This window comes from Giraffa tippelskirchi, chromosome 8 (genome assembly GCF_054371585.1).
Source record: "Giraffa tippelskirchi isolate mGirTip1 chromosome 8, T2T-mGirTip1v1.2.pri, whole genome shotgun sequence".
Classification (NCBI taxonomy): domain Eukaryota; kingdom Metazoa; phylum Chordata; class Mammalia; order Artiodactyla; family Giraffidae; genus Giraffa; species Giraffa tippelskirchi.
Window position 1 is genome coordinate 68,072,146 of NC_137282.1, and position 26,884 is coordinate 68,099,029.

Genomic DNA, 26,884 nt, shown 5'->3' on the forward strand with positions numbered 1-26,884 from the left:
TTCCCAAATTGCAACAATGATGAAAAAGTTTACTAATCCCAACTTAACCAACAAAAATACAGGAAACCATGCAAAAAAGAAAACATCACCAGAAAGGTGGAAACAAACCAAATGCAAAGCAGTTCGGGGGAAAGGAACTCCATGTCCCCTGGGGGCAGACCGAGTTGACGGCGTCCACGGTGAGCAGACAGGGATGGAGGCTGCAGAGCCGACCGCTCCCCTGGACGTGGTGTTTCCGGCAAGGGCTCTGGGTCTCTGTCCAGAGCGGGGGCTCGTTCTCCCTGCAGGGGTGGGTGAGTCATCATGGGCGTCTGGGTGTTGCGCGGGAGCCAGGGCAGGCTCTCCCTGCCGAGGCGGTGACTCCTCCTCTGCCTCGGGTTCTCCTGCCAAAGGCCGAGCAGGTAGAGGTGCACGTGGAGGTGGAGGTTCTGGCTGAGGGGGTGGGACATCAGTGCCTGGGGCTGGGGGTCCTGCAGGCACGGAGATCCGATCTGCCCGGTGTGCTGGCCAGTACCCAGCTGGCCTGGTGTCTCTGCGAGGGCAAGTCTCGGTTCTCCATCTGCCCTCGGTGGATCCCTGGGTCCTGCACCTGGAGCCACCACCTCTGTAGGGACAGGTCTGGGAAGTGGAGCCTGGTTCCAGTTGGAGGCCAGTGCTAGAGCTGTGGGAGAAGCATCGTTTGCCCGCAGGCCAGCCTTGGCATGTGCGTATCCCGGGACAGAAAGCTTCCAAGAGATTCCCAAAGAATACCCAGGGTCGGATGTCTTTTGGGACTGAAGTGTGCAAGATGGGGGGCGGGGGGTGTGAGGCCAGCGCTTGCTGCAGGCCCAGCAGCAGCTTTCGGGGACTCGTCCCTGTGTAGCTCAGCACCCCCTCCCCACACACTCCCGTACACCAGCCCCAGCGTCCTCACCTCTGTGCTCTGGCGTGCTGGGCTCCAGGTCCTCCTGCTGCCTCAGAGGCCGGGGTTCCCGGGACTCTGGGTCGGAGCCGGGTGTGCTGAGCTCCGTGGCAGCCTCAGACTGGGCCGCCGGGTGTATCCTGGGCGGTGTCTCGGCAGCAGGCCTTCCCCGCCTCCGCTTCGCCCCCGGTGGGGCTGATGCCTCCGTGGGCACGCTCACCTGGAGCCTGCACTGGGCCTCACGGGCGGGGGGGTGGTGCTCCGACCCCTCCCTCCGGGAGCTGGATGGGGTGTCCCCGTCCTCGGCCTCATCACGTGGGAAGCTCTGCAACGACAGTGACCGTCAGCCAGCCATGCTGGGAGTTTTCCGAGCTGGGCCTGGCCAGTGGAGCCGCTGCTTCGGCCTGCTCGAACTTCTCTGCCCAGAAGGGTCAGAGACGTGTGTCTGCTCAGATCCCCACCCGGGAGGAAAGAGACCCACCTGAGGGTGTGAGGTCAGCCTGGGCGGCCGGCCCTGCCCGCACTCTCCCCATCCCGCCCAGCATGCTCTCCCCTGGGGTGTGGACACAACTTGTCCGCAGGCTTCTGACCCCACATCCACCTGGGCTTCCTTGAGGGAGACACACCCCGACAAACCCGCATCCACACACACAGGCAAAGGACCCGGTGTTTCCGGGTGGCATGGGAGAGGTGGCCTGGCCCGGCCTGGGGCTCCCCGTGTTACCTTTCTGTTTCTCCGGGCAAAGGGCCAGAGGCGTCTCGGGGGTGCCCTGAGCCAACGTCGACAGGGTGCCCACGCACACTGCCTGTGAGCTCTCCTGAGGCCCCGGCCTCTGGGCAGGGGCAAACAGCAGAACATCTCGGCAGCAAGTGATCTGGCTGGGGGCTCCTCTCCGCTCTCGAGGCCTGGATACCCGGGTTGCGGGTTCTGTTGGGTTCTGTTGCCGGCAGGTGACATCATTTCCTGGGGTTCGTGCTGAGGTCCCTTCCCCAAAACTTCCCAAGCGAATCCCTGGGTTTCTGACTGCTCGACCACCACCCTTAAGCCATGTGCAGGCACAGTGACACCCACCCAGCCCAGCCGACAGCCCTGGGGAGGCCTGGGTGCAGCCAGGGCCTGAGCTCCGAGGGCCCCGCTGCTCTCAGACCAGGCTCCTTCTTCTCATAAGTGGTGTGGCCCTGGACAAGCATATGCCCCTCAGGGTTTCCCCAGTCTCTCCATCTGCAGAGTGGCGGTCATTCTCCCATCTGCTTCCTAGGTCTGTCGGCCTACGAGCAGCTCCATGCCTTTCCACCTGGGGCCGATATCACGTGGAGCGTGTGCGCTGAGACTTCAGAAAGAAAGATTCCTTCCTGGGCTGACACAGCACAGAATGGGGCAGAACGAGGCCTGGATGTGCCGTGGTACCCAGGAAAAGGCACTCCCCCTCCTGACTGTTTTGAGACCCCGCATCCAAGTTGGAGGACCGAAAGGAAGACTCGAAGGTCTCCCTCTCTTATAGAAAAGAGTGGCCAACTTTCTGGTCCTCTGTTTCCATTGAGATTCTGTTCAAGTGTCCCAGCTCGGCTTCTGCGGGTGGCTGAGCTTCTAATGGCTCCCTGCGTTCTTGTCTTTTCCTCTCCAAACCTTCCGTCCTTTTCCCCCTTCTGGGGTGGATGGGCGCTGTCATTGCTTCTACCTTCGAGACAGATTGATGAAAAGTCTGGACCATCGACTCCTTTCCTCTCTTTGGTTCCGTGTCTCTCTCTGGCTGTGTCCCTCTCTTTTCCTTTCTCAATTCAGTCTGTGTCTTCCTCTTTCTCTCTCGTGTGTGGACGGATGGATGCTAGGAATGCACATGTATATGATTAGATGAGGGTTATGTTTTAGGGATAGGTTAGAGGGAGAGAAAGGCTTTAGGTCGGAGTTGGTCATGGGGGAAGGGTCAAGGGTGGTGGTGGTGTTTCTTGGAATCTGAGTGCTGTGCATTCTTCGTCTCTTTCCATATGAACCCCTTCTCAGATACACCACTTGCAAGGAGTCTCTCGTGTTCCGTTTCCTCTCTTTTGCATTTGTGAATGCTTAGCTTCTCTGTTGTGAAGAGGTTCCATTGGATGGAAACCCATTGGTGTACTTCGTGTACCTCTTTCCCTTACTTGAAGAGACCCATTTCTACCTCCGCCCAGCAAATGGCAAGGAGACTCTGATGTTAAGGAGCCTTTGACCTACGCTTCTTTCTAGCTATCTGATGACATCAGCCTTTAGGGTGAGGTTTTCCCCGATATTGAGGTGGTCTGAGATCAAAACCAATAGCGTTCTTCAGATGTAGCTGTCTGGTTTTCCCATGGACATGTATTGAAGAGGCTTTCTTGTTCCCATTTGGATATTCTCCCCTTCTGTGTCAGAGATGAGTTGAGCATGGATGCTGGGGTCTGTGTCTGGACCCTCAACTTTATTCCATCGATCTGGATCTGTGTGTGTTGTTGTATTCCCAATAGCATACTGTCCGGCTCCTGCTGCTGCTGCTGCGGCTAAGTCACTTCAGTCGTGTCTGACTCTGCGCGACCCCATGGCCTGCAGCCTACCAGGCTCCTCCGTCCAGGGCATTTTCCAGGCAAGAGTACTGGAGTGGGTCGCCATTGCCTTCTCCGATACTCTCCTGAGGATCCTAGTTTGGTCGTCTAATTTCCTTTCACACAACCTTGGATGTCCGTATCGGGGCTTTTTCGTCGGATTGTATTGACAATTTAGGCTCTTTTCTGTTTCCGTACCCCTTTTGCAATTCTTGGTTGGGTGCGAAAATGCGTTGGCATTTTGGGAGGAATAGCATCGAAGCTGTGGATTGCCTTGTGGGGCTGGGATATCATTTTCCAAATAGGAATTCTTTCAAGCCCTGAGCACAGCTTCTCTTTCCAGGGATTGGTGTGGGCTTGATCTTCCTTCTTCCATCTCTCGCCGTTTTGTGAGAACAGGTCCTTCCTTCCCTTCTGGGTTAGATGGACCCGTGGGGATCACTTCAGTGAATGGCATTGTCAGTGGGGGTGATAATTCCCTTCTCATTGGAAGACTTTGCTGTGAGTATTAGAAATGCAAGTGATTTCTCTTCCCCTTCCTCCCTGTCCATCTCTCAGAGCCACCGGGAAACAGAGGCCTCACCCAGGGTCACACAGGCCTGAGGAGGTACAACTAGACTGTTGATTCTTCAGGCCCTCAGTGCTGGACATCATCCGGGATACTCTGTGTGTGTCTTCCTCAGTCTGGTGTCCCTTCAGACCTTTCCCTAGTTTTCACAGGCTTGTTGTGTTGGTGTTCTTTGTCTGTTTGGAGACACATCCTTGATAAGCTTTGTGTTTCCACTCATTCGTCTCGCGATGTATGACCTGTCTTTTGCTTTTGTACTGAGGTCTTTCCCACAGTAGATATCTTTGATTTTGCAAAGTCCACTGTATTCTCCTGGTTTTTTTTGTGGACTGCCTTTTAGTTTTGTGTGTGAAGACTCAAAGCACGTGTCCGGTTTCGGCTCATTGTTCCTCTAGATTTGTGACAAGTTTTCATGGAATGTTTGTCTAGGGATAACTGGAAGTGAACTCGGTGTAAGGTGTCAAGTCTCCATCTTCATTCATGTCATCCCCTGCAGTTTCCAATACCCTGTTCCTGAGTGGTATTGGAGACCTTGAGGGAAGTTTGCTTGCATTGGAGTTTGCGTTTCCACCTTGATTAACTTCACACTGTTCTGCCCTCAGGGACACTGTCAAGGGGGAGTGAGGAGCAGCCTGCACTTCCAGCAGTGACCACACGGTGGGGCGAGTGCTGCTCTCCCCTCTGGGAGCCCCAGGCCACAGGCATCCCAGTGAGGAGCCAGCTCTGTGCTCAGCTGAAAGGAGTTAGTCTCTCAGGAGCCTCTGAGCCCTTCCGTTTGGATCACCCAGGGTGGGCATTTACTGTGACAGAAAAAATTGCCCTGAATTCCATGGACGGAAGAGCCTGGCTGTGTAGAGATCGTGAGTTGCCGTGAATCAGACACAACTGAGGACACAAAAATTCAATAGATTAAAACACTTTTTGGGTGTGGGGGGGAGTAAAAGGGGGTGATGTGGGTTTTTTTGTCTTATAAAATAGCCAAGGGAAATCTAGTTTAAACCTAAATTCACATATATGGGATAGGTATAGCTCTCCGTCACCCTATTAAAAAAACTACTAAACTTTTTTGAAAGTTTATTTTGTAGCTTCCTTGAGCACTTCATTGTGAAGCTTTTTTTTTTTTTTTTTCTGTGACTTTGGCCTCATTAAAAAGTACGGTTTGCCTTTACTGGATAATTTTGTTCATTGGTTTCTTAGGGAATCTTGGTAATATTTGAGTTTCCTGGGGAGTATGGTCACATGACCTGGCCCTGGCCAATCGGTGCCTTCCACCTCCTTGGCCACTGTGATTGGCTCCGGACTGGGGCAGTGCCCAATCGGGGCCCAGGGCCGGGCCTCACGTTAGAAGCCAGGGGAAGAGGAGCTCTCGTCCTGCTGGGGTAGGGGAAGGGGTGGGGCCGGGGGAGGTCAGGCTCCATAAGTGGGAGGGGCGTGAGGTCCGCCTGCGGCAGTTGGTGACCTTCCTGCTCCCCTCAGGGCAGAGCCGCCGGCGTGAGAATGAGGGCGCTGCTGAGCCCAGGGACTGGGATGGCCTGTTGCTGCTGTGGTCCCAGAGCTCCACCCGAGACCTGAGGGAAGCCGTCTGCCCGTGAGTCCTCTCCCGCTTGTCTGTCAGCTTGTTTGAAACATGCTGGGTTTTCTGCCCAGCTGGCTAAGGGGAGTCCCTGGAAACGCAAGGGTGTGGGTTTTGGCAGACTTCAGGGAAGACATGCCAGATGAGCCTGGGAGACTCCAGCTTAATCTGGATTCAGGAGATATCTCCTCGGGCCAGCTAGTAATTGTAGGATAAGCCTAATGAGTCTTCACAGGATGAAGAGAGTAACGTGCCAAGGTAGCAATCGATGTCCTCATTCGAGAGGTTGAAGCTGGTGCTCAGAGAAGCGGGGAACTTGGCCAGAACAAGCAGGTGTGCACCCAGACAGAACCCCCAGATCCGGCCATTGGAGCTCAGGGAGGCCACTGGTGTGGCTTGTCCCTGTGGCAGGGGCCGAGGCATGCAGCCCACCCTGATTCCTGCGGGGGCCTGACTTGGGAAGTGCCATCTGGTAGCTTTGAGACTCACCAAACCAAATTGCACTGGAGAGAGGAAGGACACCTTCCTTCATCCACCCCCCACCCCCGCCGGATTCCCACATACCCTGACCCCTTTCTCTGGATTTCGGAGCCATTTCCAGAGTCCCGCTCATATGACCTCATTCGAAGTGCACTGTGGACGAGCTGCCATCTGCAGCTGCTACCACAGCAGCCAAGGGCTTTAGCTCCCGAGTACCTCCCTTCCTTTGGAACTTGGGGGCCCTCTACTCCCCACTTGCACACCACAGACCTTTGCTGAGGATTGTGGGGACCCTCACTCAGTTTGCAGCACGTTGTAGCCATCCCTGTCCTCTCAATACCTCCCTTGAAACTCAGCTTGTGAGCTCCTTTGGAGCAGCGTGGCCCACCTGCAACACTGCAACGGAAGAGACACAGCTGACAGTGAAACAGCAGCTTAGATCTGACGGCCGGAAAGCTCTGTCAAAAGGGACCTCCCTCTTCACACCGTAGAGGCTCTAGGAGCCGCCAGGGTTTCGGAACCAGTGCTGGGGCCAAAAGGACTCCACAGCTGTTTTCCTTCCTGGGGAGGGTTCTGGCTCGAGTGGGAATGGCTCAAGTCTCCTAAGGTTCTGAAAGCCCACTGTGTGCAGATTCACGGTACACAGAGAGCAGAAGGTGGAGTCCTGTCCTGGAGGTGGTCACAGCTCACGGATGAGCCAGGCAGGCAGGCAGGCAGGGCATGAGAACACCTGAGCTGCCTTCATGAGTGAATGGTGTGGGGGCAGAGGAAGAGAAGCCGGTCTGCTCCCTCGTGTGGTGCCCAGGGCAGGTTGTCCCCAGAGGAATCCCTTACGACAGTGAGGACTATCACGGCTGTTTCCCAAGGGGTTCTGTCAGTGCGTGTCTTCCCCGGAGCGGTCAGGCCGTCTCTAAAATACACTGGCCATGGGCATTGCCTCTCCTTGGAACTTCCCATCTGTTTCTCTTTTTTATGGAACAGTGAATTTCTAGAGGGGTTCTGGGCCACAAGGATGTTGGGTCATTTTCTAGCCTTCTGTCATGAAGAACGCTTTCCTGGGCGTTGGGGTGGTTTGTTGTTCCAGCTCCCTTTCTTGGCTTCTTTTGGGAGCTGGTGCAACAAGAGGAGCTCAGCCTCTGCCTTCTGGCTGAGATGGCACCCTTCAAACAGCAATGCCTGCCTGGAGATAATGATGGCATTTGCCAAAAGGGCTTCGTTTGGCACATGGTATCTTGAAAGGACGTACAACGTCCTTTCAGCTATCAAAGGCTAGTTCAAAGGACATAAACATGAGAACTCTCCAGTGGAGTCTTACAGTAGGTGGAGCGTCCGAAAAAAACTCCTTCAGTCATTTCACTGAGAGTCATTGATTGGGGACACCAAGAATATAGGAAGGAATGCAGAAGGAAAAGATGAAATTGTGTTCAGGATCGGGCGGAGGGATGAACAGGGCGTGCTTGCCTTGAATCCAGGCTTTGTTGGGGGGTGGGGCATAAAGATGGAACGGGTCTGAAACTACAAAGTGGTGATGGTAACACAGTATCACCAGAGTTACACAACAGTGTTCCCAAATTGCAACAATGATGAAAAAGTTTACTAATCCCAACTTAACCAACAAAAATACAGGAAACCATGCAAAAAAGAAAACATCACCAGAAAGGTGGAAACAAACCAAATGCAAAGCAGTTCGGGGGAAAGGAACTCCATGTCCCCTGGGGGCAGACCGAGTTGACGGCGTCCACGGTGAGCAGACAGGGATGGAGGCTGCAGAGCCGACCGCTCCCCTGGACGTGGTGTTTCCGGCAAGGGCTCTGGGTCTCTGTCCAGAGCGGGGGCTCGTTCTCCCTGCAGGGGTGGGTGAGTCATCGTGGGCGTCTGGGTGTTGCGCGGGAGCCAGGGCAGCCTCTCCCTGCCGAGGCGGTGACTCCTCCTCTGCCTCGGGTTCTCCTGCCAAAGGCCGAGCAGGTAGAGGTGCACGTGGAGGTGGAGGTTCTGGCTGAGGGGGTGGGACATCAGTGCCTGGGGCTGGGGGTCCTGCAGGCACGGAGATCCGATCTGCCCGGTGTGCTGGCCAGTACCCAGCTGGCCTGGTGTCTCTGCGAGGGCAAGTCTCGGTTCTCCATCTGCCCTCGGTGGATCCCTGGGTCCTGCACCTGGAGCCACCACCTCTGTAGGGACAGGTCTGGGAAGTGGAGCCTGGTTCCAGTTGGAGGCCAGTGCTAGAGCTGTGGGAGAAGCATCGTTTGCCCGCAGGCCAGCCTTGGCATGTGCGTATCCCGGGACAGAAAGCTTCCAAGAGATTCCCAAAGAATACCCAGGGTCGGATGTCTTTTGGGACTGAAGTGTGCAAGATGGGGGGCGGGGGGTGTGAGGCCAGCGCTTGCTGCAGGCCCAGCAGCAGCTTTCGGGGACTCGTCCCTGTGTAGCTCAGCACCCCCTCCCCACACACTCCCGTACACCAGCCCCAGCGTCCTCACCTCTGTGCTCTGGCGTGCTGGGCTCCAGGTCCTCCTGCTGCCTCAGAGGCCGGGGTTCCCGGGACTCTGGGTCGGAGCCGGGTGTGCTGAGCTCCGTGGCAGCCTCAGACTGGGCCGCCGGGTGTATCCTGGGCGGTGTCTCGGCAGCAGGCCTTCCCCGCCTCCGCTTCGCCCCCGGTGGGGCTGATGCCTCCGTGGGCACGCTCACCTGGAGCCTGCACTGGGCCTCACGGGCGGGGGGGTGGTGCTCCGACCCCTCCCTCCGGGAGCTGGATGGGGTGTCCCCGTCCTCGGCCTCATCACGTGGGAAGCTCTGCAACGACAGTGACCGTCAGCCAGCCATGCTGGGAGTTTTCCGAGCTGGGCCTGGCCAGTGGAGCCGCTGCTTCGGCCTGCTCGAACTTCTCTGCCCAGAAGGGTCAGAGACGTGTGTCTGCTCAGATCCCCACCCGGGAGGAAAGAGACCCACCTGAGGGTGTGAGGTCAGCCTGGGCGGCCGGCCCTGCCCGCACTCTCCCCATCCCGCCCAGCATGCTCTCCCCTGGGGTGTGGACACAACTTGTCCGCAGGCTTCTGACCCCACATCCACCTGGGCTTCCTTGAGGGAGACACACCCCGACAAACCCGCATCCACACACACAGGCAAAGGACCCGGTGTTTCCGGGTGGCATGGGAGAGGTGGCCTGGCCCGGCCTGGGGCTCCCCGTGTTACCTTTCTGTTTCTCCGGGCAAAGGGCCAGAGGCGTCTCGGGGGTGCCCTGAGCCAACGTCGACAGGGTGCCCACGCACACTGCCTGTGAGCTCTCCTGAGGCCCCGGCCTCTGGGCAGGGGCAAACAGCAGAACATCTCGGCAGCAAGTGATCTGGCTGGGGGCTCCTCTCCGCTCTCGAGGCCTGGATACCCGGGTTGCGGGTTCTGTTGGGTTCTGTTGCCGGCAGGTGACATCATTTCCTGGGGTTCGTGCTGAGGTCCCTTCCCCAAAACTTCCCAAGCGAATCCCTGGGTTTCTGACTGCTCGACCACCACCCTTAAGCCATGTGCAGGCACAGTGACACCCACCCAGCCCAGCCGACAGCCCTGGGGAGGCCTGGGTGCAGCCAGGGCCTGAGCTCCGAGGGCCCCGCTGCTCTCAGACCAGGCTCCTTCTTCTCATAAGTGGTGTGGCCCTGGACAAGCATATGCCCCTCAGGGTTTCCCCAGTCTCTCCATCTGCAGAGTGGCGGTCATTCTCCCATCTGCTTCCTAGGTCTGTCGGCCTACGAGCAGCTCCATGCCTTTCCACCTGGGGCCGATATCACGTGGAGCGTGTGCGCTGAGACTTCAGAAAGAAAGATTCCTTCCTGGGCTGACACAGCACAGAATGGGGCAGAACGAGGCCTGGATGTGCCGTGGTACCCAGGAAAAGGCACTCCCCCTCCTGACTGTTTTGAGACCCCGCATCCAAGTTGGAGGACCGAAAGGAAGACTCGAAGGTCTCCCTCTCTTATAGAAAAGAGTGGCCAACTTTCTGGTCCTCTGTTTCCATTGAGATTCTGTTCAAGTGTCCCAGCTCGGCTTCTGCGGGTGGCTGAGCTTCTAATGGCTCCCTGCGTTCTTGTCTTTTCCTCTCCAAACCTTCCGTCCTTTTCCCCCTTCTGGGGTGGATGGGCGCTGTCATTGCTTCTACCTTCGAGACAGATTGATGAAAAGTCTGGACCATCGACTCCTTTCCTCTCTTTGGTTCCGTGTCTCTCTCTGGCTGTGTCCCTCTCTTTTCCTTTCTCAATTCAGTCTGTGTCTTCCTCTTTCTCTCTCGTGTGTGGACGGATGGATGCTAGGAATGCACATGTATATGATTAGATGAGGGTTATGTTTTAGGGATAGGTTAGAGGGAGAGAAAGGCTTTAGGTCGGAGTTGGTCATGGGGGAAGGGTCAAGGGTGGTGGTGGTGTTTCTTGGAATCTGAGTGCTGTGCATTCTTCGTCTCTTTCCATATGAACCCCTTCTCAGATACACCACTTGCAAGGAGTCTCTCGTGTTCCGTTTCCTCTCTTTTGCATTTGTGAATGCTTAGCTTCTCTGTTGTGAAGAGGTTCCATTGGATGGAAACCCATTGGTGTACTTCGTGTACCTCTTTCCCTTACTTGAAGAGACCCATTTCTACCTCCGCCCAGCAAATGGCAAGGAGACTCTGATGTTAAGGAGCCTTTGACCTACGCTTCTTTCTAGCTATCTGATGACATCAGCCTTTAGGGTGAGGTTTTCCCCGATATTGAGGTGGTCTGAGATCAAAACCAATAGCGTTCTTCAGATGTAGCTGTCTGGTTTTCCCATGGACATGTATTGAAGAGGCTTTCTTGTTCCCATTTGGATATTCTCCCCTTCTGTGTCAGAGATGAGTTGAGCATGGATGCTGGGGTCTGTGTCTGGACCCTCAACTTTATTCCATCGATCTGGATCTGTGTGTGTTGTTGTATTCCCAATAGCATACTGTCCGGCTCCTGCTGCTGCTGCTGCGGCTAAGTCACTTCAGTCGTGTCTGACTCTGCGCGACCCCATGGCCTGCAGCCTACCAGGCTCCTCCGTCCAGGGCATTTTCCAGGCAAGAGTACTGGAGTGGGTCGCCATTGCCTTCTCCGATACTCTCCTGAGGATCCTAGTTTGGTCGTCTAATTTCCTTTCACACAACCTTGGATGTCCGTATCGGGGCTTTTTCGTCGGATTGTATTGACAATTTAGGCTCTTTTCTGTTTCCGTACCCCTTTTGCAATTCTTGGTTGGGTGCGAAAATGCGTTGGCATTTTGGGAGGAATAGCATCGAAGCTGTGGATTGCCTTGTGGGGCTGGGATATCATTTTCCAAATAGGAATTCTTTCAAGCCCTGAGCACAGCTTCTCTTTCCAGGGATTGGTGTGGGCTTGATCTTCCTTCTTCCATCTCTCGCCGTTTTGTGAGAACAGGTCCTTCCTTCCCTTCTGGGTTAGATGGACCCGTGGGGATCACTTCAGTGAATGGCATTGTCAGTGGGGGTGATAATTCCCTTCTCATTGGAAGACTTTGCTGTGAGTATTAGAAATGCAAGTGATTTCTCTTCCCCTTCCTCCCTGTCCATCTCTCAGAGCCACCGGGAAACAGAGGCCTCACCCAGGGTCACACAGGCCTGAGGAGGTACAACTAGACTGTTGATTCTTCAGGCCCTCAGTGCTGGACATCATCCGGGATACTCTGTGTGTGTCTTCCTCAGTCTGGTGTCCCTTCAGACCTTTCCCTAGTTTTCACAGGCTTGTTGTGTTGGTGTTCTTTGTCTGTTTGGAGACACATCCTTGATAAGCTTTGTGTTTCCACTCATTCGTCTCGCGATGTATGACCTGTCTTTTGCTTTTGTACTGAGGTCTTTCCCACAGTAGATATCTTTGATTTTGCAAAGTCCACTGTATTCTCCTGGTTTTTTTTGTGGACTGCCTTTTAGTTTTGTGTGTGAAGACTCAAAGCACGTGTCCGGTTTCGGCTCATTGTTCCTCTAGATTTGTGACAAGTTTTCATGGAATGTTTGTCTAGGGATAACTGGAAGTGAACTCGGTGTAAGGTGTCAAGTCTCCATCTTCATTCATGTCATCCCCTGCAGTTTCCAATACCCTGTTCCTGAGTGGTATTGGAGACCTTGAGGGAAGTTTGCTTGCATTGGAGTTTGCGTTTCCACCTTGATTAACTTCACACTGTTCTGCCCTCAGGGACACTGTCAAGGGGGAGTGAGGAGCAGCCTGCACTTCCAGCAGTGACCACACGGTGGGGCGAGTGCTGCTCTCCCCTCTGGGAGCCCCAGGCCACAGGCATCCCAGTGAGGAGCCAGCTCTGTGCTCAGCTGAAAGGAGTTAGTCTCTCAGGAGCCTCTGAGCCCTTCCGTTTGGATCACCCAGGGTGGGCATTTACTGTGACAGAAAAAATTGCCCTGAATTCCATGGACGGAAGAGCCTGGCTGTGTAGAGATCGTGAGTTGCCGTGAATCAGACACAACTGAGGACACAAAAATTCAATAGATTAAAACACTTTTTGGGTGTGGGGGGGAGTAAAAGGGGGTGATGTGGGTTTTTTTGTCTTATAAAATAGCCAAGGGAAATCTAGTTTAAACCTAAATTCACATATATGGGATAGGTATAGCTCTCCGTCACCCTATTAAAAAAACTACTAAACTTTTTTGAAAGTTTATTTTGTAGCTTCCTTGAGCACTTCATTGTGAAGCTTTTTTTTTTTTTTTTTCTGTGACTTTGGCCTCATTAAAAAGTACGGTTTGCCTTTACTGGATAATTTTGTTCATTGGTTTCTTAGGGAATCTTGGTAATATTTGAGTTTCCTGGGGAGTATGGTCACATGACCTGGCCCTGGCCAATCGGTGCCTTCCACCTCCTTGGCCACTGTGATTGGCTCCGGACTGGGGCAGTGCCCAATCGGGGCCCAGGGCCGGGCCTCACGTTAGAAGCCAGGGGAAGAGGAGCTCTCGTCCTGCTGGGGTAGGGGAAGGGGTGGGGCCGGGGGAGGTCAGGCTCCATAAGTGGGAGGGGCGTGAGGTCCGCCTGCGGCAGTTGGTGACCTTCCTGCTCCCCTCAGGGCAGAGCCGCCGGCGTGAGAATGAGGGCGCTGCTGAGCCCAGGGACTGGGATGGCCTGTTGCTGCTGTGGTCCCAGAGCTCCACCCGAGACCTGAGGGAAGCCGTCTGCCCGTGAGTCCTCTCCCGCTTGTCTGTCAGCTTGTTTGAAACATGCTGGGTTTTCTGCCCAGCTGGCTAAGGGGAGTCCCTGGAAACGCAAGGGTGTGGGTTTTGGCAGACTTCAGGGAAGACATGCCAGATGAGCCTGGGAGACTCCAGCTTAATCTGGATTCAGGAGATATCTCCTCGGGCCAGCTAGTAATTGTAGGATAAGCCTAATGAGTCTTCACAGGATGAAGAGAGTAACGTGCCAAGGTAGCAATCGATGTCCTCATTCGAGAGGTTGAAGCTGGTGCTCAGAGAAGCGGGGAACTTGGCCAGAACAAGCAGGTGTGCACCCAGACAGAACCCCCAGATCCGGCCATTGGAGCTCAGGGAGGCCACTGGTGTGGCTTGTCCCTGTGGCAGGGGCCGAGGCATGCAGCCCACCCTGATTCCTGCGGGGGCCTGACTTGGGAAGTGCCATCTGGTAGCTTTGAGACTCACCAAACCAAATTGCACTGGAGAGAGGAAGGACACCTTCCTTCATCCACCCCCCACCCCCGCCGGATTCCCACATACCCTGACCCCTTTCTCTGGATTTCGGAGCCATTTCCAGAGTCCCGCTCATATGACCTCATTCGAAGTGCACTGTGGACGAGCTGCCATCTGCAGCTGCTACCACAGCAGCCAAGGGCTTTAGCTCCCGAGTACCTCCCTTCCTTTGGAACTTGGGGGCCCTCTACTCCCCACTTGCACACCACAGACCTTTGCTGAGGATTGTGGGGACCCTCACTCAGTTTGCAGCACGTTGTAGCCATCCCTGTCCTCTCAATACCTCCCTTGAAACTCAGCTTGTGAGCTCCTTTGGAGCAGCGTGGCCCACCTGCAACACTGCAACGGAAGAGACACAGCTGACAGTGAAACAGCAGCTTAGATCTGACGGCCGGAAAGCTCTGTCAAAAGGGACCTCCCTCTTCACACCGTAGAGGCTCTAGGAGCCGCCAGGGTTTCGGAACCAGTGCTGGGGCCAAAAGGACTCCACAGCTGTTTTCCTTCCTGGGGAGGGTTCTGGCTCGAGTGGGAATGGCTCAAGTCTCCTAAGGTTCTGAAAGCCCACTGTGTGCAGATTCACGGTACACAGAGAGCAGAAGGTGGAGTCCTGTCCTGGAGGTGGTCACAGCTCACGGATGAGCCAGGCAGGCAGGCAGGCAGGGCATGAGAACACCTGAGCTGCCTTCATGAGTGAATGGTGTGGGGGCAGAGGAAGAGAAGCCGGTCTGCTCCCTCGTGTGGTGCCCAGGGCAGGTTGTCCCCAGAGGAATCCCTTACGACAGTGAGGACTATCACGGCTGTTTCCCAAGGGGTTCTGTCAGTGCGTGTCTTCCCCGGAGCGGTCAGGCCGTCTCTAAAATACACTGGCCATGGGCATTGCCTCTCCTTGGAACTTCCCATCTGTTTCTCTTTTTTATGGAACAGTGAATTTCTAGAGGGGTTCTGGGCCACAAGGATGTTGGGTCATTTTCTAGCCTTCTGTCATGAAGAACGCTTTCCTGGGCGTTGGGGTGGTTTGTTGTTCCAGCTCCCTTTCTTGGCTTCTTTTGGGAGCTGGTGCAACAAGAGGAGCTCAGCCTCTGCCTTCTGGCTGAGATGGCACCCTTCAAACAGCAATGCCTGCCTGGAGATAATGATGGCATTTGCCAAAAGGGCTTCGTTTGGCACATGGTATCTTGAAAGGACGTACAACGTCCTTTCAGCTATCAAAGGCTAGTTCAAAGGACATAAACATGAGAACTCTCCAGTGGAGTCTTACAGTAGGTGGAGCGTCCGAAAAAAACTCCTTCAGTCATTTCACTGAGAGTCATTGATTGGGGACACCAAGAATATAGGAAGGAATGCAGAAGGAAAAGATGAAATTGTGTTCAGGATCGGGCGGAGGGATGAACAGGGCGTGCTTGCCTTGAATCCAGGCTTTGTTGGGGGGTGGGGCATAAAGATGGAACGGGTCTGAAACTACAAAGTGGTGATGGTAACACAGTATCACCAGAGTTACACAACAGTGTTCCCAAATTGCAACAATGATGAAAAAGTTTACTAATCCCAACTTAACCAACAAAAATACAGGAAACCATGCAAAAAAGAAAACATCACCAGAAAGGTGGAAACAAACCAAATGCAAAGCAGTTCGGGGGAAAGGAACTCCATGTCCCCTGGGGGCAGACCGAGTTGACGGCGTCCACGGTGAGCAGACAGGGATGGAGGCTGCAGAGCCGACCGCTCCCCTGGACGTGGTGTTTCCGGCAAGGGCTCTGGGTCTCTGTCCAGAGCGGGGGCTCGTTCTCCCTGCAGGGGTGGGTGAGTCATCGTGGGCGTCTGGGTGTTGCGCGGGAGCCAGGGCAGCCTCTCCCTGCCGAGGCGGTGACTCCTCCTCTGCCTCGGGTTCTCCTGCCAAAGGCCGAGCAGGTAGAGGTGCACGTGGAGGTGGAGGTTCTGGCTGAGGGGGTGGGACATCAGTGCCTGGGGCTGGGGGTCCTGCAGGCACGGAGATCCGATCTGCCCGGTGTGCTGGCCAGTACCCAGCTGGCCTGGTGTCTCTGCGAGGGCAAGTCTCGGTTCTCCATCTGCCCTCGGTGGATCCCTGGGTCCTGCACCTGGAGCCACCACCTCTGTAGGGACAGGTCTGGGAAGTGGAGCCTGGTTCCAGTTGGAGGCCAGTGCTAGAGCTGTGGGAGAAGCATCGTTTGCCCGCAGGCCAGCCTTGGCATGTGCGTATCCCGGGACAGAAAGCTTCCAAGAGATTCCCAAAGAATACCCAGGGTCGGATGTCTTTTGGGACTGAAGTGTGCAAGATGGGGGGCGGGGGGTGTGAGGCCAGCGCTTGCTGCAGGCCCAGCAGCAGCTTTCGGGGACTCGTCCCTGTGTAGCTCAGCACCCCCTCCCCACACACTCCCGTACACCAGCCCCAGCGTCCTCACCTCTGTGCTCTGGCGTGCTGGGCTCCAGGTCCTCCTGCTGCCTCAGAGGCCGGGGTTCCCGGGACTCTGGGTCGGAGCCGGGTGTGCTGAGCTCCGTGGCAGCCTCAGACTGGGCCGCCGGGTGTATCCTGGGCGGTGTCTCGGCAGCAGGCCTTCCCCGCCTCCGCTTCGCCCCCGGTGGGGCTGATGCCTCCGTGGGCACGCTCACCTGGAGCCTGCACTGGGCCTCACGGGCGGGGGGGTGGTGCTCCGACCCCTCCCTCCGGGAGCTGGATGGGGTGTCCCCGTCCTCGGCCTCATCACGTGGGAAGCTCTGCAACGACAGTGACCGTCAGCCAGCCATGCTGGGAGTTTTCCGAGCTGGGCCTGGCCAGTGGAGCCGCTGCTTCGGCCTGCTCGAACTTCTCTGCCCAGAAGGGTCAGAGACGTGTGTCTGCTCAGATCCCCACCCGGGAGGAAAGAGACCCACCTGAGGGTGTGAGGTCAGCCTGGGCGGCCGGCCCTGCCCGCACTCTCCCCATCCCGCCCAGCATGCTCTCCCCTGGGGTGTGGACACAACTTGTCCGCAGGCTTCTGACCCCACATCCACCTGGGCTTCCTTGAGGGAGACACACCCCGACAAACCCGCATCCACACACACAGGCAAAGGACCCGGTGTTTCCGGGTGGCATGGGAGAGGTGGCCTGGCCCGGCCTGGGGCTCCCCGTGTTACCTTTCTGTTTCTCCGGGCAAAGGGCCAGAGGCGTCTCGGGGGTGCCCTGAGCCAACGTCGACAGGGTGCCCACGCACACTGCCTGTGAGCTCTCCTGAGGCCCCGGCCTCTGGGCAGGGGCAAACAGCAGAACATCTCGGCAGCAAGTGATCTGGCTGGGGGCTCCTCTCCGCTCTCGAGGCCTGGATACCCGGGTTGCGGGTTCTGTTGGGTTCTGTTGCCGGCAGGTGACATCATTTCCTGGGGTTCGTGCTGAGGTCCCTTCCCCAAAACTTCCCAAGGGAATCTCTGGGTTTCTGACTGCTCGACCACCACCCTTAAGCCATGTGCAGGCACAGTGACACCCACCCAGCCCAGCCGACAGCCCTGGGGAGGCCTGGGTGCAGCCAGGGCCTGAGCTCCGAGGGCCCCGCTGCTCTCAGACCAGGCTCCTTCTTCTCATAAGTGGTGTGGCCCTGGACAAGCATATGCTCCTCAGGGTTTCCCCAGTCTCTCCATCTGCAGATTGGCGGTCATTCTCCCATCTGCTTCCTAGGTCTGTCGGCCTACGAGCAGCTCCATGCCTTTCCACCTGGGGCCGATATCACGTGGAGCTTGTGCGCTGAGACTTCAGAAAGAAAGATTCCTTCCTGGGCTGACACAGCACAGAATGGGGCAGAACGAGGCCTGGATGTGCCGTGGTACCCAGGAAAAGGCACTCCCCCTCCTGACTGTTTTGAGACCCCGCATCCAAGTTGGAGGACCGAAAGGAAGACTCGAAGGTCTCCCTCTCTTATAGAAAAGAGTGGCCAACTTTCTGGTCCTCTGTTTCCATTGAGATTCTGTTCAAGTGTCCCAGCTCGGCTTCTGCGGGTGGCTGAGCTTCTAATGGCTCCCTGCGTTCTTGTCTTTTCCTCTCCAAACCTTCCGTCCTTTTCCCCCTTCTGGGGTGGATGGGCGCTGTCATTGCTTCTACCTTCGAGACAGATTGATGAAAAGTCAGGCCATCGACTCCTTTCCTCTCTTTGGTTCCGTGTCTCTCTCTGGCTGTGTCCCTCTCTTTTCCTTTCTCAATTCAGTCTGTGTCTTCCTCTTTCTCTCTCGTGTGTGGACGGATGGATGCTAGGAATGCACATGTATATGATTAGATGAGGGTTATGTTTTAGGGATAGGTTAGAGGGAGAGAAAGGCTTTAGGTCGGAGTTGGTCATGGGGGAAGGGTCAAGGGTGGTGGTGGTGTTTCTTGGAATCTGAGTGCTGTGCATTCTTCGTCTCTTTCCATATGAACCCCTTCTCAGATACACCACTTGCAAGGAGTCTCTCGTGTTCCGTTTCCTCTCTTTTGCATTTGTGAATGCTTAGCTTCTCTGTTGTGAAGAGGTTCCATTGGATGGAAACCCATTGGTGTACTTCGTGTACCTCTTTCCCTTACTTGAAGAGACCCATTTCTACCTCCGCCCAGCAAATGGCAAGGAGACTCTGATGTTAAGGAGCCTTTGACCTACGCTTCTTTCTAGCTATCTCATGACATCAGCCTTTAGGGTGAGGTTTTCCCCGATATTGAGGTGGTCTGAGATCAAAACCAATAGCGTTCTTCAGATGTAGCTGTCTGGTTTTCCCATGGACATGTATTGAAGAGGCTTTCTTGTTCCCATTTGGATATTCTCCCCTTCTGTGTCAGAGATGAGTTGAGCATGGATGCTGGGGTCTGTGTCTGGACCCTCAACTTTATTCCATCGATCTGGATCTGTGTGTGTTGTTGTATTCCCAATAGCATACTGTCCGGCTCCTGCTGCTGCTGCTGCGGCTAAGTCACTTCAGTCGTGTCTGACTCTGCGCGACCCCATGGCCTGCAGCCTACCAGGCTCCTCCGTCCAGGGCATTTTCCAGGCAAGAGTACTGGAGTGGGTCGCCATTGCCTTCTCCGATACTCTCCTGAGGATCCTAGTTTGGTCGTCTAATTTCCTTTCACACAACCTTGGATGTCCGTATCGGGGCTTTTTCGTCGGATTGTATTGACAATTTAGGCTCTTTTCTGTTTCCGTACCCCTTTTGCAATTCTTGGTTGGGTGCGAAAATGCATTGGCATTTTGGGAGGAATAGCATCGAAGCTGTGGATTGCCTTGTGGGGCTGGGATATCATTTTCCAAATAGGAATTCTTTCAAGCCCTGAGCACAGCTTCTCTTTCCAGGGATTGGTGTGGGCTTGATCTTCCTTCTTCCATCTCTCGCCGTTTTGTGAGAACAGGTCCTTCCTTCCCTTCTGGGTTAGATGGACCCGTGGGGATCACTTCAGTGAATGGCATTGTCAGTGGGGGTGATAATTCCCTTCTCATTGGAAGACTTTGCTGTGAGTATTAGAAATGCAAGTGATTTCTCTTCCCCTTCCTCCCTGTCCATCTCTCAGAGCCACCGGGAAACAGAGGCCTCACCCAGGGTCACACAGGCCTGAGGAGGTACAACTAGACTGTTGATTCTTCAGGCCCTCAGTGCTGGACATCATCCGGGATACTCTGTGTGTGTCTTCCTCAGTCTGGTGTCCCTTCAGACCTTTCCCTAGTTTTCACAGGCTTGTTGTGTTGGTGTTCTTTGTCTGTTTGGAGACACATCCTTGATAAGCTTTGTGTTTCCACTCATTCGTCTCGCGATGTATGACCTGTCTTTTGCTTTTGTACTGAGGTCTTTCCCACAGTAGATATCTTTGATTTTGCAAAGTCCACTGTATTCTCCTGGTTTTCTTTGTGGACTGCCTTTTAGTTTTGTGTGTGAAGACTCAAAGCACGTGTCCGGTTTCGGCTCATTGTTCCTCTAGATTTGTGACAAGTTTTCATGGAATGTTTGTCTAGGGATAACTGAAAGTGAACTCGGGGTAAGGTGTCAAGTCTCCATCTTCATTCATGTCATCCCCTGCAGTTTCCAATACCCTGTTCCTGAGTGGTATTGGAGACCTTGAGGGAAGTTTGCTTGCATTGGAGTTTGCGTTTCCACCTTGATTAACTTCACACTGTTCTGCCCTCAGGGACACTGTCAAGGGGGAGTGAGGAGCAGCCTGCACTTCCAGCAGTGACCACACGGTGGGGCGAGTGCTGCTCTCCCCTCTGGGAGCCCCAGGCCACAGGCATCCCAGTGAGGAGCCAGCTCTGTGCTCAGCTGAAAGGAGTTAGTCTCTCAGGAGCCTCTGAGCCCTTCCGTTTGGATCACCCAGGGTGGGCATTTACTGTGACAGAAAAAATTGCCCTGAATTCCATGGACGGAAGAGCCTGGCTGTGTAGAGATCGTGAGTTGCCGTGAATCAGACACAACTGAGGACACAAAAATTCAATAGATTAAACACTTTTTGGGTGTGGGGGGGAGTAAAAGGGGGTGATGTGGGTTTTTTTGTCTTATAAAATAGCCAAGGGAAATCTAGTTTAAACCTCAATTCACATATATGGGATAGGTATAGCTCTCCGTCACCCTACTAAAAAAACTACTAAACTTTTTTGAAAGTTTATTTTGTAGCTTCCTTGAGCACTTCATTGTGAAGCTTTTTTTTTTTTTTTCTGTGACTTTGGCCTCATTAAAAAGTACAGTTTGCCTTTACTGGATAATTTTGTTCATTGGTTTCTTAGGGAATCTTGGTAATATTTGAGTTTCCTGGGGAGTATGGTCACATGACCTGGCCCTGGCCAATCGGTGCCTTCCACCTCCTTGGCCACTGTGATTGGCTCCGGACTGGGGCAGTGCCCAATCGGGGCCCAGGGCCGGGCCTCACGTTAGAAGCCAGGGGAAGAGGAGCTCTCGTCCTGCTGGGGTAGGGGAAGGGGTGGGGCCGGGGGAGGTCAGGCTCCATAAGTGGGAGGGGCGTGAGGTCCGCCTGCGGCAGTTGGTGACCTTCCTGCTCCCCTCAGGGCAGAGCCGCCGGCGTGAGAATGAGGGCGCTGCTGAGCCCAGGGACTGGGATGGCCTGTTGCTGCTGTGGTCCCAGAGCTCCACCCGAGACCTGAGGGAAGCCGTCTGCCCGTGAGTCCTCTCCCGCTTGTCTGTCAGCTTGTTTGAAACATGCTGGGTTTTCTGCCCAGCTGGCTAAGGGGAGTCCCTGGAAATGCAAGGGTGTGGGTTTTGGCAGACTTCAGGGAAGACATGCCAGATGAGCCTGGGAGACTCCAGCTTAATCTGGATTCAGGAGATATCTCCTCGGGCCAGCTAGTAATTGTAGGATAAGCCTAATGAGTCTTCACAGGATGAAGAGAGTAACGTGCCAAGGTAGCAATCGATGTCCTCATTCGAGAGGTTGAAGCTGGTGCTCAGAGAAGCGGGGAACTTGGCCAGAACAAGCAGGTGTGCACCCAGACAGAACCCCCAGATCCGGCCATTGGAGCTCAGGGAGGCCACTGGTGTGGCTTGTCCCTGTGGCAGGGGCCGAGGCATGCAGCCCACCCTGATTCCTGCGGGGGCCTGACTTGGGAAGTGCCATCTGGTAGCTTTGAGACTCACCAAACCAAATTGCACTGGAGAGAGGAAGGACACCTTCCTTCATCCACCCCCCACCCCCGCCGGATTCCCACATACCCTGACCCCTTTCTCTGGATTTCGGAGCCATTTCCAGAGTCCCGCTCATATGACCTCATTCGAAGTGCACTGTGGACGAGCTGCCATCTGCAGCTGCTACCACAGCAGCCAAGGGCTTTAGCTCCCGAGTACCTCCCTTCCTTTGGAACTTGGGGGCCCTCTACTCCCCACTTGCACACCACAGACCTTTGCTGAGGATTGTGGGGACCCTCACTCAGTTTGCAGCACGTTGTAGCCATCCCTGTCCTCTCAATACCTCCCTTGAAACTCAGCTTGTGAGCTCCTTTGGAGCAGCGTGGCCCACCTGCAACACTGCAACGGAAGAGACACAGCTGAGAGTGAAACAGCAGCTTAGATCTGACGGCCGGAAAGCTCTGTCAAAAGGGACCTCCCTCTTCACACCGTAGAGGCTCTAGGAGCCGCCAGGGTTTCGGAACCAGTGCTGGGGCCAAAAGGACTCCACAGCTGTTTTCCTTCCTGGGGAGGGTTCTGGCTCGAGTGGGAATGGCTCAAGTCTCCTAAGGTTCTGAAAGCCCACTGTGTGCAGATTCACGGTACACAGAGAGCAGAAGGTGGAGTCCTGTCCTGGAGGTGGTCACAGCTCACGGATGAGCCAGGCAGGCAGGCAGGCAGGGCATGAGAACACCTGAGCTGCCTTCATGAGTGAATGGTGTGGGGGCAGAGGAAGAGAAGCCGGTCTGCTCCCTCGTGTGGTGCCCAGGGCAGGTTGTCCCCAGAGGAATCCCTTACGACAGTGAGGACTATCACGGCTGTTTCCCAAGGGGTTCTGTCAGTGCGTGTCTTCCCCGGAGCGGTCAGGCCGTCTCTAAAATACACTGGCCATGGGCATTGCCTCTCCTTGGAACTTCCCATCTGTTTCTCTTTTTTATGGAACAGTGAATTTCTAGAGGGGTTCTGGGCCACAAGGATGTTGGGTCATTTTCTAGCCTTCTGTCATGAAGAACGCTTTCCTGGGCGTTGGGGTGGTTTGTTGTTCCAGCTCCCTTTCTTGGCTTCTTTTGGGAGCTGGTGCAACAAGAGGAGCTCAGCCTCTGCCTTCTGGCTGAGATGGCACCCTTCAAACAGCAATGCCTGCCTGGAGATAATGATGGCATTTGCCAAAAGGGCTTCGTTTGGCACATGGTATCTTGAAAGGACGTACAACGTCCTTTCAGCTATCAAAGGCTAGTTCAAAGGACATAAACATGAGAACTCTCCAGTGGAGTCTTACAGTAGGTGGAGCGTCCGAAAAAAACTCCTTCAGTCATTTCACTGAGAGTCATTGATTGGGGACACCAAGAATATAGGAAGGAATGCAGAAGGAAAAGATGAAATTGTGTTCAGGATCGGGCGGAGGGATGAACAGGGCGTGCTTGCCTTGAATCCAGGCTTTGTTGGGGGGTGGGGCATAAAGATGGAACGGGTCTGAAACTACAAAGTGGTGATGGTAACACAGTATCACCAGAGTTACACAACAGTGTTCCCAAATTGCAACAATGATGAAAAAGTTTACTAATCCCAACTTAACCAACAAAAATACAGGAAACCATGCAAAAAAGAAAACATCACCAGAAAGGTGGAAACAAACCAAATGCAAAGCAGTTCGGGGGAAAGGAACTCCATGTCCCCTGGGGGCAGACCGAGTTGACGGCGTCCACGGTGAGCAGACAGGGATGGAGGCTGCAGAGCCGACCGCTCCCCTGGACGTGGTGTTTCCGGCAAGGGCTCTGGGTCTCTGTCCAGAGCGGGGGCTCGTTCTCCCTGCAGGGGTGGGTGAGTCATCGTGGGCGTCTGGGTGTTGCGCGGGAGCCAGGGCAGGCTCTCCCTGCCGAGGCGGTGACTCCTCCTCTGCCTCGGGTTCTCCTGCCAAAGGCCGAGCAGGTAGAGGTGCACGTGGAGGTGGAGGTTCTGGCTGAGGGGGTGGGACATCAGTGCCTGGGGCTGGGGGTCCTGCAGGCACGGAGATCCGATCTGCCCGGTGTGCTGGCCAGTACCCAGCTGGCCTGGTGTCTCTGCGAGGGCAAGTCTCGGTTCTCCATCTGCCCTCGGTGGATCCCTGGGTCCTGCACCTGGAGCCACCACCTCTGTAGGGACAGGTCTGGGAAGTGGAGCCTGGTTCCAGTTGGAGGCCAGTGCTAGAGCTGTGGGAGAAGCATCGTTTGCCCGCAGGCCAGCCTTGGCATGTGCGTATCCCGGGACAGAAAGCTTCCAAGAGATTCCCAAAGAATACCCAGGGTCGGATGTCTTTTGGGACTGAAGTGTGCAAGATGGGGGGCGGGGGGTGTGAGGCCAGCGCTTGCTGCAGGCCCAGCAGCAGCTTTCGGGGACTCGTCCCTGTGTAGCTCAGCACCCCCTCCCCACACACTCCCGTACACCAGCCCCAGCGTCCTCACCTCTGTGCTCTGGCGTGCTGGGCTCCAGGTCCTCCTGCTGCCTCAGAGGCCGGGGTTCCCGGGACTCTGGGTCGGAGCCGGGTGTGCTGAGCTCCGTGGCAGCCTCAGACTGGGCCGCCGGGTGTATCCTGGGCGGTGTCTCGGCAGCAGGCCTTCCCCGCCTCCGCTTCGCCCCCGGTGGGGCTGATGCCTCCGTGGGCACGCTCACCTGGAGCCTGCACTGGGCCTCACGGGCGGGGGGGTGGTGCTCCGACCCCTCCCTCCGGGAGCTGGATGGGGTGTCCCCGTCCTCGGCCTCATCACGTGGGAAGCTCTGCAACGACAGTGACCGTCAGCCAGCCATGCTGGGAGTTTTCCGAGCTGGGCCTGGCCAGTGGAGCCGCTGCTTCGGCCTGCTCGAACTTCTCTGCCCAGAAGGGTCAGAGACGTGTGTCTGCTCAGATCCCCACCCGGGAGGAAAGAGACCCACCTGAGGGTGTGAGGTCAGCCTGGGCGGCCGGCCCTGCCCGCACTCTCCCCATCCCGCCCAGCATGCTCTCCCCTGGGGTGTGGACACAACTTGTCCGCAGGCTTCTGACCCCACATCCACCTGGGCTTCCTTGAGGGAGACACACCCCGACAAACCCGCATCCACACACACAGGCAAAGGACCCGGTGTTTCCGGGTGGCATGGGAGAGGTGGCCTGGCCCGGCCTGGGGCTCCCCGTGTTACCTTTCTGTTTCTCCGGGCAAAGGGCCAGAGGCGTCTCGGGGGTGCCCTGAGCCAACGTCGACAGGGTGCCCACGCACACTGCCTGTGAGCTCTCCTGAGGCCCCGGCCTCTGGGCAGGGGCAAACAGCAGAACATCTCGGCAGCAAGTGATCTGGCTGGGGGCTCCTCTCCGCTCTCGAGGCCTGGATACCCGGGTTGCGGGTTCTGTTGGGTTCTGTTGCCGGCAGGTGACATCATTTCCTGGGGTTCGTGCTGAGGTCCCTTCCCCAAAACTTCCCAAGCGAATCCCTGGGTTTCTGACTGCTCGACCACCACCCTTAAGCCATGTGCAGGCACAGTGACACCCACCCAGCCCAGCCGACAGCCCTGGGGAGGCCTGGGTGCAGCCAGGGCCTGAGCTCCGAGGGCCCCGCTGCTCTCAGACCAGGCTCCTTCTTCTCATAAGTGGTGTGGCCCTGGACAAGCATATGCCCCTCAGGGTTTCCCCAGTCTCTCCATCTGCAGAGTGGCGGTCATTCTCCCATCTGCTTCCTAGGTCTGTCGGCCTACGAGCAGCTCCATGCCTTTCCACCTGGGGCCGATATCACGTGGAGCGTGTGCGCTGAGACTTCAGAAAGAAAGATTCCTTCCTGGGCTGACACAGCACAGAATGGGGCAGAACGAGGCCTGGATGTGCCGTGGTACCCAGGAAAAGGCACTCCCCCTCCTGACTGTTTTGAGACCCCGCATCCAAGTTGGAGGACCGAAAGGAAGACTCGAAGGTCTCCCTCTCTTATAGAAAAGAGTGGCCAACTTTCTGGTCCTCTGTTTCCATTGAGATTCTGTTCAAGTGTCCCAGCTCGGCTTCTGCGGGTGGCTGAGCTTCTAATGGCTCCCTGCGTTCTTGTCTTTTCCTCTCCAAACCTTCCGTCCTTTTCCCCCTTCTGGGGTGGATGGGCGCTGTCATTGCTTCTACCTTCGAGACAGATTGATGAAAAGTCTGGACCATCGACTCCTTTCCTCTCTTTGGTTCCGTGTCTCTCTCTGGCTGTGTCCCTCTCTTTTCCTTTCTCAATTCAGTCTGTGTCTTCCTCTTTCTCTCTCGTGTGTGGACGGATGGATGCTAGGAATGCACATGTATATGATTAGATGAGGGTTATGTTTTAGGGATAGGTTAGAGGGAGAGAAAGGCTTTAGGTCGGAGTTGGTCATGGGGGAAGGGTCAAGGGTGGTGGTGGTGTTTCTTGGAATCTGAGTGCTGTGCATTCTTCGTCTCTTTCCATATGAACCCCTTCTCAGATACACCACTTGCAAGGAGTCTCTCGTGTTCCGTTTCCTCTCTTTTGCATTTGTGAATGCTTGCTTAGCTTCTCTGTTGTGAAGAGGTTCCATTGGATGGAAACCCATTGGTGTACTTCGTGTACCTCTTTCCCTTACTTGAAGAGACCCATTTCTACCTCCGCCCAGCAAATGGCAAGGAGACTCTGATGTTAAGGAGCCTTTGACCTACGCTTCTTTCTAGCTATCTCATGACATCAGCCTTTAGGGTGAGGTTTTCCCCGATATTGAGGTGGTCTGAGATCAAAACCAATAGCGTTCTTCAGATGTAGCTGTCTGGTTTTCCCATGGACATGTATTGAAGAGGCTTTCTTGTTCCCATTTGGATATTCTCCCCTTCTGTGTCAGAGATGAGTTGAGCATGGATGCTGGGGTCTGTGTCTGGACCCTCAACTTTATTCCATCGATCTGGATCTGTGTGTGTTGTTGTATTCCCAATAGCATACTGTCCGGCTCCTGCTGCTGCTGCTGCGGCTAAGTCACCTCAGTCGTGTCTGACTCTGCGCGACCCCATGGCCTGCAGCCTACCAGGCTCCTCCGTCCAGGGCATTTTCCAGGCAAGAGTACTGGAGTGGGTCGCCATTGCCTTCTCCGATACTCTCCTGAGGATCCTAGTTTGGTCGTCTAATTTCCTTTCACACAACCTTGGATGTCCGTATCGGGGCTTTTTCGTCGGATTGTATTGACAATTTAGGCTCTTTTCTGTTTCCGTACCCCTTTTGCAATTCTTGGTTGGGTGCGAAAATGCGTTGGCATTTTGGGAGGAATAGCATCGAAGCTGTGGATTGCCTTGTGGGGCTGGGATATCATTTTCCAAATAGGAATTCTTTCAAGCCCTGAGCACAGCTTCTCTTTCCAGGGATTGGTGTGGGCTTGATCTTCCTTCTTCCATCTCTCGCCGTTTTGTGAGAACAGGTCCTTCCTTCCCTTCTGGGTTAGATGGACCCGTGGGGATCACTTCAGTGAATGGCATTGTCAGTGGGGGTGATAATTCCCTTCTCATTGGAAGACTTTGCTGTGAGTATTAGA

At 55.3% G+C, this 26,884-nt stretch overlaps 1 protein-coding gene across 2 annotated transcripts in view; it reads left to right on the forward strand.

Annotated features, from left to right (window-relative positions):
* The window catches only part of LOC145517344 (uncharacterized), a 325,418-nt gene that overhangs the window by 256,576 nt on the left and 41,958 nt on the right, over positions 1–26,884 (forward strand). Inside the window, exons 17-25 of one of the 2 annotated variants that reach the window (XM_081519625.1) lie at positions 63–179; positions 2,161–2,386; positions 4,625–4,882; positions 5,499–5,610; positions 12,264–12,521; positions 13,138–13,249; positions 19,902–20,159; positions 20,773–20,884; positions 21,105–22,298. In XM_081519625.1, the coding sequence (XP_081375751.1) occupies positions 69–179; positions 2,161–2,386; positions 4,625–4,882; positions 5,499–5,610; positions 12,264–12,285 (729 nt within the window). In that variant the 5' untranslated portion in view covers positions 63–68 and the 3' untranslated portion in view covers positions 12,286–12,521; positions 13,138–13,249; positions 19,902–20,159; positions 20,773–20,884; positions 21,105–22,298. Of the gene's footprint in view, positions 1–62; positions 180–2,160; positions 2,387–4,624; positions 4,883–5,498; positions 5,611–12,263; positions 12,522–13,137; positions 13,250–19,901; positions 20,160–20,639; positions 20,676–20,772; positions 20,885–21,104; positions 22,299–26,884 lie in introns of those variants that run through there. The other variant, XR_014061976.1, reaches the window with a different exon arrangement.